Raw genomic sequence first — 12,851 nt, forward strand, 5'->3', positions numbered from 1 at the left:
AGCAATGATTTGCTTTCTGATTTTGATACGGGCTGATCGCCACTAAGTGCTAGGCCCCCAATGCACTGTTGGCAGACTTTGAATGTCCAGTTCCCAGGAGCTACAGAAACAGCTTCCAAATAAAGCAGAGCATCTGAGTACCGTGGTACTAAAAGTGACAGCTGCAGGTCACATTGCTGCCCTGGCATCTTTGACTTCGTTTGTTGTAGGCACAATGTTTAGTTTATGCATTTTTCACGTAGAGTGGATGATGATGATGACCATCATCATCGTTGTTGTTATGGTACTACCTAGAGTTAACAACTGTGAGTGGAGCCTCAATTTGCCAAGCTTGCACCATGAATGCACAGTGCCAAGTTTGCACCGTGAACGAACAACTGTGAGTGGAGCCTCGCTTTGCCAAGCTTGCACCATGAAAACACCCAGCCAGAGAGAGTCTTAGGCCTCAGAAATTTGTACTCTAAACAGGCAAGAGTTAAGACTGGGAGCATAGGCGGGGTAAGGGAAAGCAACCTGCGTAAGATCACACTGCAAGTCCATGGCAGGCTTAGGCTCCAGGTCCTCCTGACAGTCTGAGATGAGCCAGGAGTATCTTAGGCCCATCTCCAGCTAAAGAGTCAAGCCCTGAGTACTGGAGTTCGGACATACAGGGCACGTCTACAAGTTGCTCTATGGTCACGTAGCCATACGCTACATCACCGTATGGCATACTATGGCAATGTAGTGATCACGCGGGTCTGTACACGATTGCCAGCTACATCACCGTAGTGGTGCGCTCCCCCAGTATAGTGCACCGCTACAGTGACGCAGTTGGGTAATTTACCCGTGCATGGTGCAGTATGGGCTGTTACTTTAGTACTTCCGAGAAGGGGTATGGTCCAAAGAGCACAGAGATCTGAATGGTGAGAGAGGATGATTTGCTAGTGCCAAAGGAGCAGGTGGCAGCCTGGAAGAAGAAACAGAGCTCACCTGGGGGGTGACCTGTCATCGTCTTTTCTTGCTCAGTGAAATTTGGAGTTAATTGTTGGTGCTGGTCGTGGTGTTACCGCAGCCGTGAGGGATGGCAAGCTCCTGACTCCTTGTTGGCATTTCGGTGGAGTTTGGGTGTCGGAGTCCTATCCTAAGTTTGTCGTGCCCCCAAGTGCTGCTAGCACCCCAGAGCACCCGTTCCTCTGGACAGGGACACACCGTCCTACTGCACCTCTCTTCTCCATCCTTGCAAAGGATCGAGCAGCAGGGCACAGGGAGCCCCACTCCCTGATGCGCTGGGAAGAGAGGAGCAGAAGGGTTGAGCCAGACACGGGCAGGAGACTGGCTTTCAGTTGCACGGTCCTCATCGGCAGTGGAGCTGCCGTCATCCTCCGGCACAGGGTTTGACCCTCCGAAAACCCTTTGGAGAGTTGGAGCTCGATGCGGTGGGACGGCACCATCCCTGCTCCAGGCACTTCCGGTGGAGCTGAGGGCGCTCAGCACTTGACAGGCCCTTTGTACCTGGAACTCTTCTGTCTGGCTTCAATTAAGGAAAGGACGTGGTGTTTTCACGAGTGCATCTCTGCTCTCATCGTCGAGCTGTGGAAGGGCTCGCTGGGCCAACTGACGGTGAGCTTGGCTGAGCATTGCTGCTCCCCACTGGCTCCCCCTTCTCCACGCCCCCCCAGTGTAAATTAACAATGGCAGACGATGTACCCTGGACAGATTGTCAGTTTTGGTTTCCTAGGAACAATTTAATGATCGTTTTACATCTCTCAGCCTAGCACAAAAAGGGCCTGCGGCCAGAATAGCACATTTCAGCTTGTCATTTGGGATACTTGGTGGTATGCTTCACACACGGACACGGGCACACTCACACGGACACGGACACACACACATATTGTGGGTTTGCTTAAGGCACGAAAGCGTATAGTACTTTCTACCATTCCCTTCCCCCTCTGCATGGGATGCCGCGGTGCTTTAATTTGCTGAGGACAGCCGACTTCTTGCAGTAGAGCGGAGAGCGCTGAAAGGCCTTTGGGGAACAAGGACCCAGATCCTCTCTGTTTGGCAGCTGACTTCTGTTGTTGCAAGTGGTTGTGGGTTGGAGGCACGTTCCCACCCTGAGGCAGCTCTGCTGAGGTCTGGGCACTCCCCCCGGGGATGGATTTGCCTTGCAGAGGCTGCATCGCCTAAAGAAAACATACTGTGCCGGTCCAGGGGAAGATGGCAAGTGAGGTGAAACGAGAGAGAAGGCAGGGACGTGGTTACCCATCCTCAGCTCCTCTTCTCCCCCCTGCTCTGACTGAGCAGTGCCCTCCCCGAGGGCTTCGCTCTACATTCAGTGATGCTTCAAGCGTTTCCTCCCTGCCAGCATCCAGCCCCGCCAGATGAAGCCAGCATGAAGCTCCCATTTGATGCCAGCGATGCTGAGCAGGACCCATGCGGCAGTCCTTGTCCTGACCGAAATGACACACCACTCAACACGTGCAGCTGCCTGTGAGCGCTTGAGGGTAACACAGACTCAGCTTCCCCTGCGACGAGGCCAGGGCGGATTGCAGATGGCACCACTTTCCTGCTTTTTAAACTCACCCGCTATCCCAGCTGGTCATACCAGAGACGGGCGCTATAACCACCGAGGGGGAGAAGAGGGGAGTGCTGCATTTCCATACCCGGGCAGCCACCCAGGCACATAAGCAAGGCCTGTGTTGTGTCTGCTCATCTCCTCTTTAAAGAGGTTTCTCATTAGCCTTGTTATTCTCTGCCTTGGAGAATATTTGCACAAAGGGGTCAATGTGTCAGAAATGTAAAGCTCGATCAATAATTGGCTGTCATGTTCCTTTCTTGCTTGAGCCCTGGTTGTAAAGGCATTTTTGTTTTGTTTTGTTTTGCTTTGCCTCAAGTGATCTTTCCTTGTGCACACGTGATGCAGGCAGACTGACCGGCTCCCCCAACTGCAGCTCATCTCTAATAATAATTGCAAATGCTATTCTTGTCTCTGGAAGAAAGGGGAAAAAAAAAAAAAAAGAAAGCTCCATCCGCTTTGAACAAGAGCTGGCAATGAACCTTTCAATGGAAGGTCTGGCTAGCCCAGTGTTTACTCCCACCAGCGTCCCCACTGATGCCAGTAGGATTACTCAAGGCGTACAGTGCTTTTCTTCAATGAGAAGAGGTCTCAAAATCTGGCCCTGCCCGCCCAGGGGGTTCGACTCCATGCGGCTTCCACAGGGCGCTGTATCTGACGCCTTTTGCAGCAGACGCGGTATTTGAAACCTGCATCAGAAATTTCTGCACCTCCGTTGTGTTGCAGCTTCAGCATGTGCCTAGGTTGCTCCAATGGAAAATCATTGTGGCGTGCTTTAGTAACACTTGCCTGCTTTCACCTCTGACGCGTGCGTCGCAGGGGCGTGTGAAAGCCAACATGCGAACAGCACGGATGTCCGCAGCAGTGCTAGACAAAGCAGGCAGACGTTGCAAGCCACAGGCTGGCCTGAGCAACGCTCCGTGTGTGACCGTGCGCCCCGGAAAGGTGGAGGCTCTTGCCATTTCTCACAAGGGTAACGGGCAGATGAGCCCATCTGACAGCAGCTTCAACATTTTCAAACACAACCGCTGCTGGCTCCGTGCTTCTCTAGCGCTTTGTCTTCAAGGATCTTAAATCATGAGTGGAAGTAGGATTTTGAAAGTGGGGGTACATATGGGGAAGTGCATCGACACATATAACATGACACATTTTCCCCTGGTAAAAGGAAACAAGAAACTTCACAATATGCTAGGGGCCTAGGGGTTTCCCTCCCCTCCCCACAACTGGATCTGCCCCTGTCTTAAATGACAGAGGTGGTTTCCCTGAAGCTCGCTGCAACAGGTGTCACTGCCATTTTACAGGCAGGGAAACTGAAGCACAGAGGGCTACATTGCTTTCCCAAGGGGATGCAGCAGGTTTGAAGGCAGAGCTGGGAATAGACCCCAGGTGTTCTGCTTCCCCGTCCTCTTGTTTTGACCCCAGACCTATCTTTCTATCTTTCCGCAGCAAAATGTTTCTTCTTTTTAAAACCTGCTGGGAAGTTCAATCAGAAGGGATCTTTCAGTAAAGCCCCAGGCATCAAAGCAAGCAAAGTCCCTCTTGCATTTGTGTTTATGTGGCCATGGGGCCTTTTTCCAGAAATCCCATTTAACAGCATCTCATTTGTGCTACAGCGAAGAGTTTTCTTCCTTGTTCTGTCTGCATCACCCAGTGCCTGCCCTTGATGGTGACACCCCAGCTGTTGTTTTCTTTGTTCTGTTTTCCTGCCTACACTCAAGATTGCAGAGGGCTGTCAAGAAACCAATAGGGGATGTGGCAGCCCTTTGCCGCGTCTACCCAGAGAGCAGCACCAACACCATCTCTTATGTTTGCGCTCTGGGGCGTTGGCAGCTCCTAGCTGGTGGGTGTCTGTCACCATTCTCGTCATGGAAAACTCTTTAAGTATTCCAGATCTGGCCCTCAAAAGACAGGGATAGTATTAGGCTGTCCACGGTTCAGGCCCCTGTGGTCAGTAGGCATGCTAGGAAAAGGACAGCAGGGAAACCAGCAACACAGCAGGAGCTGGAAACCAAATGAAGCCTGAGGAATTCAGTGGTGAATACCAAGCTGGTGATCATGGTGCTGGCATGCACTGGACTGGAAATGATTTGGGGCTCCTGGCTACGGTTTTTTTTCTTTTTTTCTTCTTGATTTCACCTAGTTCCCAGTCCTGCTGGCTAATACGGAGCACAGCAGGCATGAACTCGGCCCTAAGCTTCCTAAACGACCTTCCAGCTGTAGGAATGATGTATGGAGATACAGCTAAAAAGGTGATGGGTGCCTGCTGGAATGGAAGATAGCCATTCTGGATGAGGGGAAGAGCTTCAACTACAAATATTGGTACAGATGATAACTGTGACAATGACATGTGGGAAGGAGAAGATGGATCGCTAGCTATTAGCAGGCATTATTACAAGCGCTGCAATGTATCATGTAGGAACGGAGATGATGCATCACACCAGTGCATTTATTTAAAAGAAATATTTTCTTGAATAAATCAGTGTTTAAAAATAGATGGAACTGCATTGCTGAAAAAGCCCCACCCCCAAATAGATTAGCACAGTGAGGCCTGCCTGGGTATATTCTGGAGCCGCTGGTGGTAGTACTATAGTTTTGGTTGAGTTTTCAGTTGAATATATTTATATGTAATTAATAGTCAGAGTGAAAAACACAGCTCGTAAAATACCAGGCAGCTGTTTGATCTTCCTGCATCTCATGTACTTCTGAAGGTCAAGATCCCAGGAGGTTGACTTCAGTGAGGGCTCTAGGCAATCTGCTGCTTGCAAGATTGAGCCCTGTCATTACTATTACTTATTTATTAGTATTTTCTCTAAGCAAAACTTTCAGAGGCATCTACGGGACTTAGGAGTCCAAAAGAGAAGCTTTCAAAGGAGCAGATGGCAGTCAGGTGCTTAACTCTCACAGGTACTCAATAGGAGCGAGGATGCCATTTGCACCTTTTGACCTGCAAAATGGCTTCAAAGCATCATGTGCCAGCATAAGCTCACTCCTAGCTTGGTTTAGGCAACATCTAGACTAGGGGACCCACTCGGCCACAGGGGCTGAGACTATGCTCAGCTCATTGCAGTCACTGACAGCAGTGGATAAAATCCTGGCCTCATGGGAGTTTGGCCATGGACTTCAGTGGGGCCAAGGACCTTCTCCACTGGATATAACATGTAGTGGGAGGGGTTGGATGAGGGACATGTCATTCATCAGCACAGCATGAGCACAGATAACTAGCTCTGAGGCCCTTTTTAAAGGTATAAGTAGGGTCCAAGTTGAGTTGAAAGTAAGAGATTCCCAAGCTGAGAGTCATCTCCTTTCCTTATTCTCTCCTCCGGACCTTGAACACACTGGGGTTGTGCTGAGCTACAGTATTTGGCTCATCTTTACATGCACTCTCTTTTATTTTTGGCAGAAGGAGATATTTTTTGTGCAGCAAGGATGTTTGTTTGCCCTCTTCGAAGCTTCCCGAAGTAGGCCTCCCCTTCAACTGCGGCTCCGCAGAATAGCCGATTAATCTCTCTGCCTCATAGCTCCTCTGGCATGGATGTGTTAATGCATCTCGTTGGGTCAGTCAGTAGTTTGCCTTGGGTTTCATTCAGGAGCAATAGTTTGTATTTTCCTAGGAAGAGTTAAAGAGGATATATTCATTTAGCACAGAGAGAGTACAAGGCACAACAGGCTTGAGGTGCAGGGGAAGGGGATTCAGCCATTGTCCAACCCAAATTTGTCTCTGGAAAACACTAAAGGTTAAAAATATTTGTTTCTCTTGCAAACACAATGATTTGTACTAAGCTGAGAGCAGTTGAGTCTTTTCCCAGGGCGGGGTTTGGCCCCCCGAAACATTGAGGGAGTTGCTCCATGAAGGTGGACTGGAATAACACCAGACTGGACTGGCTTGAGACTACAGGCTCTCCAGCCCAGAGGCCTTCAGTTAATCATGGACTTGACAGTGCATGGCACTGATGTACCAATCCTTGAGTGGGACCATTAAGTGCTACTGCAGGGTAAAGAAAGGGACACCACAGTGACTGAATCAGACTGTAATGGGCACACGTGTAAGTTGAGATGAAGTGTGACAGGTGTCTTTCAGCCTGGCAAACCCTCAGCCATCAAAAATGATGAGACGGGTCCCCCAAAGCATGACTTTAAAGGGAAAAAAAAGAAGAAATGTTGGTTTCTTTCATTTGTCTGCTGACTTTCTCTGTGTCTAGGCTGTGTTTTCAAACTTGACTTTATAACCATGTGGGCTAAAAACTTACTAGACAGCCAAGCTTCTTGGGCATTCATAGGACTTCCAATAGCTGATGCACTAGGAATAACAAGTGTGGTCGGTACTGCTGCTGGGACTTACCTGTTCTCCCTGTACCATACGGGCAGGCAAAATATGGTCCGGGGCCAGATCCAGCCCACCAGGCCATTCTATCCAGCCTGCAGGGCCCCTAAAAATTTTAGAAAATTAATATTTACTTGCTCCTGGCTGCCTGTCAAAAATGACAGGAGCCAAGGGCAGTAGGACCCAGGGGAAGCCAGTGGCAGGACTAAGCAGCAAGGCCCACCTAGCCCTGGCCCCCCAACTGGAAGGCCCTGCCTAGCAGAGGCTTCTGGCCTGGGACCCCAGGGCTGTTCCTGCTTCCCTGCACCAGAGGGAAACGTGGCCCTTGACAGCTTGCCAAAACTCGGTAAGCGGCCCTCCGCAAGAAATAATCACCCGACCCTGTTGTACCACCTTCTTTGGTCCTGATGTCCCCATTCCTAGGCTTGCATGAAGCTCACTGACATTAACAAGGCTCCATGCACATGCCAGGCTGGATCCATGTGGATCTGATTGCAAGGTACCTGTGGGACCTTTGTTTGCACAGCATCTGTCATAGTGGGGTGCAATCAGATCTTAACACAAACATGAGTCCTAGCAAGGAAAAGAGTTGCAGCTATGCCATTGACTCTCTTTCTCCATTCCCCTTCCATCCATCTCAAGCCTTCCCCTGTCCCTTTTGGTTGTGTATACATCTGTAACATTTCAGTGACTGGTAGAAGTGAAGGGTTGTCAGCAGCGCTTTGAAAACAGGATGTGCAATGCTATCACCCACTGAGTTGAAAGACAGCCTTGACGTAGAGCTGATGTGCAGTAAGAGACAAAGCCTTGTGTTTCAGTTGCAAGCTTGCCATGGTCTTATCTGAGTTAAAAGGGAAGGGGGCAGGGGTGCCTGTCTTAATGCTCTCTTAGAAGCAATCATCAGTGTAAAGTTGGCGTGACAATGCAGGTCTCAGCTACCTACCTGTTTTTAACCCTGGAAGGTTTTGCAGACCCACTTAGGACTTAAGCCTAAGTAAACAGTGGTGTGGGTGACAGAGTCAAGGTTTGATGCAAGATGCATACAAGAGGGTGCAAGTAGGCATGCGTTCAGCAGTTGAAAAGCAGAACTGTTTGGATCCTGCATTGAATTATTTTCTTGTGCATCTCTGATGTGGGGCGTAACAATCAAAGACTTTGTATTGTGCCACTTGTTTGTGCCTCCGCTAGTGCACTCAGGTCCTCATCCTAATTCCAATTTTTGAGTGCTATTCTAACACTACTAAAGCACCTTAACAGCTACGACTGAAGGCTACTCTGTGGGCATCTTTGATGGTAGCAGGTACAACTCTGTAAGCTGCATATGCTTACATCAGGCCTGAAGTTCACGTACCACATGCTCAGCTGGTGTCAGCTGGCTTAGATTCATTGGAGTTAAGAAATCTGCTGATTTTAATACTAACTTCAATCCAAGCTGAACAGAAATGTCTGACTTAGCTGGAAACTCTGGTGTTGATTGACTAAAATAGTAACCAGTTATCAAAGTGCCTGTCAATGTTTATTTAAATATATTGATTTACTGGATTTTAGTAGTGCTGCAGCTAATCCTGTGGCATATTGTGCAAGGCGATCACCCCCCTCCCCCATTACATTTGCGATCTAACAGATAGACCAAGGGTGGGTAGGAAAATTAAAAATACAAAACAATCAAAGGTCACAGGCCGATCCAGGAAAGGAAGCCAGGGACTTTTGTGCCCTTGCCCAAATCTCCTAGGGCAGTAGTTGGTTCCAGTGCCTGAACTTACCAATCAGTGTGTTTTGCATTGTGTGCAAATGGTGCTAGGGTATGTAGGTGAAATGCTGCTGTGGTAGCTGATCCAGAAAATAAGTGCCTCCTTAGTGCAAAATGGGAAAGAGAAATTAGGACATTTACAATGTTTTGGGATGCATTTTCTCCTCTTTCTTTAATGGGCATCACTGCTTATTTGCCTAACCTTGCTAGAGTCAACCTCTCGTCTGTCCTGTGTCTAAATTGTCTTGTTTTCCTTCCAGTGAACATGACCTGGGGGAGGATATTTATGACTGCGTCCCCTGTGAAGATGAAGGAGATGATATCTATGAAGATATCATCAAAGTGGAAGTTCAGCAACCCATGGTAACAATTTATGTATCTTTAAAGCCATATCTTGATGGGAATGCAAAAGGAAAAAGAAATGAACCAATGAAAGATAATGATCTATTGGCATTGTTCTTTGGAAGGGGTCTGCCTTTGTAGAGTTAAAATACCTTCAGGAGAGCGATGGAGCTAGCCCAGTAGGGTTTCTTGAAGGCTTTCCCTGTATCTGAAGAATGGGGGGAAGAGGTAATAAATACGAATTGTGAAAAGAGCATAAAAATAGTAATTTGCTGCTGAGCCAACACAGCATGTGTCACTTCATGCCCTTCTATGGGGCGGGTGGGGGGAAGAGAGAGAGAGGACTGATGTTTGCTCAATTAGCCAAATGTGTGTCTTAGGCTGGAGGTATTTTTAGACCCGTGCAAGTGTTGACAGATATTTGCAATGAAGCCCCAACTTTCCCTGGGGGATTGTGACAGTACCTGCTTGGAGAGGCAGGTAGATTTTTACAAATGAGATTTTCAAAGCTGAGTTGCCTGCTGGGCATGGAGGGGCTGCCGTTGAACTCCCTCCATCAGCTGGAGCAGGAAGTCATGCATGCAAATCCATCAGTCACCCATGACAGCCCCAGCTTAAACATAGACAGGGGTGAAACACGTTCGCACGGCTCCGGGCTGCGCCCTGCTCGTCTCCGCTCTGCGGCGACGCGCCTCGTGCCGGGTGTTCTCACGCTCTGCTCCTCCGCTCCTAGTGCCAGACACCAACCTGGCAACAAGTCAGCGAAGCTGTATTGACAGCATCCCAACACTCAAGCATGCCGGAGACGGAGGCCTCGAGACGTCCCTCTGAGGAGTCACTTCGCTGCCTCATTCCCGGGTTTGGCATAGGCGAGCAGGAACTGCTGGGCTGGGCATGCTGGAGAGAAACCATCCCAGACAGCACCGGGGACACAGTGCAGACATGCTCTGAGCGCCTGCTGATGCCGGTGGGGAGACTCCTGTTGACTTCAGTGGGCTCTGGATCGATCCTTTAATGCTCTTTTGGTGTCCAGCAGCTTCCTGAAATTTTTGGAGGGTCAAGTTCCTCCTGCCATAGGGAGACCAGGATGGGGTCTGCATGCCCCTTGCATCCCATCCTGTGGTGCAGAAAGTGGGTGCCAGCTCTTCTGTGTGGTGGCTAATGGCACCCTGAAATCATTTACTCAGGGCCCTAACCCAAAGCACACTGTGGGCTATTACCCCGACTTACGGGTAGAGGTGAGGATGGGCTACTAGAAAAGGCTACCTGTTCTCCTAAAACTATTAATTCTACCTGCTTTTGTACTGGTGCAGCTGGAGCTAAAACTAAAGTTACAGCAGTTTCTTATTTACGCTGGTACAGGAGCAGACAGAAGTAATAGTTAAACTGGAACAGCTGATGCATTTTCCCAAGCAGCAAATCTTTCCCCTTTTAGACAGCTTAAAGTTACATCTGTCCACAGTCTCAAGTGTTTTCCCAGGGGGCCGTTACAGAGCAGCTCATGGCACAGGGAAGGGGAGGCTGTTTCCCCAGCTAAACATTTCCACTTGCAGCATTTGTCGCTTCCACTGATGCACAGTTTAGCGGGATCTCCTCCCGGGAGCGGGAGCTCCCAAACATTTTTGCCTTCCATTTGAAATCCTGCTGCTCACGGGATTGATGTAGAGTCTAATTACTGTCTTCTGGCTGTAAAGTGCAGCTGACAAGATACATAACTCTCTGGGAAAAAGCAGGATAAATGGATAAGTTCACTGGTCAATTAAATTCCCATAGCTAGACAGGAAATTAGGCTGGAGATGGCTTTTGGAGGTGTGGCCCAGCAGACCTTTGCTTCAGAGTCAGTGAGCACATGGCTTTCTGATCCCTCTCCAGTTGCCTGCTGTGCAATGCCGTTGACTTGTCTGGAGTTACTTACAGATCAAAACCCAACCCTGGCCATGAGCAACTGGGAAGACCCACAAGTAGGGTGGTCTTCATTGATGGAGATTCAGATCCCGACTTTAAACGAGCGGGCTCTTCCTCCTGTGAGTTCAGAGCTGCTCTCAATGCTCTCGGTACCTCTGGGTTCAACTGCACTGGTGTCAGCCCCAGCGGAAATGGTGATAGTAGCAGATCCATTGGCTACTGATGGTTTTTAGCACTGTGCCACCACCTGTGAGAGCAGCCGTGTCTGTTCATGGACTGATGTAACCAGTGGGAATTCTCCAATGGGGCAAAACTGAAATAAGAAAATCTTCCCCGCTGCAGGTGGTGCCCCCAGATTTCTGGAGACTGTCAGTGGAGGAAACAGCATCTCCTGCAGTCCTGGGGCTGGGCTCAGAGGCCAGCTCTGGCAGAGATTTTCATATCCCATTTTTCACATGTAATATTTATTCCCTCTGATGTTTTTATGCTGTGCTGAATGTTGTTATTAATGGCTGATTAATATAATCTTTAGCCTTTGATTTAAAAATCCAATAAACCATTTCCCTTCCTTCAGTATCCTCTGCATAACGACTTTGTGCTGGAAAGTCAATGCATGTGGGTAAAGTATGAAGATGTCAATAAAAACGGAAGTTAAAGGCAGCCCATCAATAATACACATCCATATGCATGCTGGTTTTGACGGGCAGGATTTGATTCCTGCCAGATTGTTTTGGCCTTTGAAATGGGCATAAGAATGGAGACATTTCTTTTTCAAGCCTCCAGAGGCCTTGAAGGACTGGGATCTTGCGCTGTCTGGTGATCTGGGATGATGTTTTAAACAAGCTGCTCAAAGCCAGCTCCACCATTTCCATTTTGTTTTTTCTCATGACCGAGTCAGGAGGCTCTCGCATCTCTCTCAGTAGTGGCACAAGTTGAGACCTCCAGCTGTTAGCATCTTTTTAGACACAGCGCAGTGACACTGGATTAAGACTAGCCCAGCTCAGCAAGCAGTATGGCAGCCTTCCTTGTGCTGCTGGTTCCTGGGACGTGCTGGAGTTTGCAGCAATCATACCCATGAGGATGTGGAAGCAGAGTGTAATTAGCCCATCCTGCAAACCCTGGCTTGCTTTTGCCTGCATTCAGGTTTATATATTCAGAAAGGCTCAACACGCCCAACCTCAGCTGCAGTTGCAAACACACAGAGCACATTGGACTTGGAGCTGTTATGACAATAAGGTCCCATTCACGGGTGCAGACCTCCTGACCGGCACCTCTCCATCCTTCTGTCTTAGGAACAACCCCAGTAATGACACCAAAGACCAAACTGGCAGCATCCTCCACCACATTGGGCAGCAATCGGTTAGATTTTCCAGCAAGGGGCAAAATAACCCTTGTCCTTTTCGCAGAAACCCCTTTAAAAGAGAGCCAGTTTTTCTCCAGGAAGATGCAACTGCGGAACCCATAAGTGAGCTCCTTAAGATGTTTGAGGCATGCCTATTGCCTAACAGTGAGTGACTTAAAGAGGTTGGTTAGTCTGGTTTATCAAAAAATATTGAGAAGTGACTTTGATTACAGCAGATAAGTACCATCAGAGAGAGAAAACATTGGTTCCTAAAGGGCTCTTTAATCTAGTGGAGAAGCGCACGACAGGAACGAATGACTGACTGTTCAAACCAGACAAATTCAAATTAAAAATCTGGCATGCATTTTTTAACAGGGAGGACTATGAACTGTTGGAACAAACTGCGTGGAAGTCTTTACTGCAAAATTTGAGGCCTTTCTGGCAACGTGCTTTCATGCAGCATAATTCACTGAGTATAACGCAGGAATAACTTGCTGAAATTCAAGGATCTGTGCTATGCAGGATTCAGACTAAAAATCATTAAAAAAAAAAAAAAAAAAAAAGGTACAGGAAAGGACCTGAAAAGGTAATTTATCCCATCTTCCTGCCAGGATACCTAAAACCAGCTAGGTGATCT

At 48.5% G+C, this 12,851-nt stretch overlaps 1 protein-coding gene across 3 annotated transcripts in view; it reads left to right on the forward strand.

Annotated features, from left to right (window-relative positions):
* VAV2 (vav guanine nucleotide exchange factor 2) overlaps nucleotides 1-12,851 on the forward strand; it is a 270,523-nt gene that overhangs the window by 201,851 nt on the left and 55,821 nt on the right. For all 3 annotated transcript variants that reach the window (XM_090022197.1, XM_090022195.1, XM_090022194.1), the window contains exon 5: nucleotides 8,886-8,988. In XM_090022197.1, coding sequence (XP_089878323.1) covers nucleotides 8,886-8,988 — 103 coding nt within the window. The remainder of the gene's footprint in view (nucleotides 1-8,885; nucleotides 8,989-12,851) is intronic.

This window comes from Crocodylus siamensis, chromosome 11 (assembly GCF_052110815.1).
Source record: "Crocodylus siamensis isolate JL-2025a chromosome 11, ASM5211081v1, whole genome shotgun sequence".
In the NCBI taxonomy this organism is placed as follows: Eukaryota; Metazoa; Chordata; order Crocodylia; family Crocodylidae; genus Crocodylus; species Crocodylus siamensis.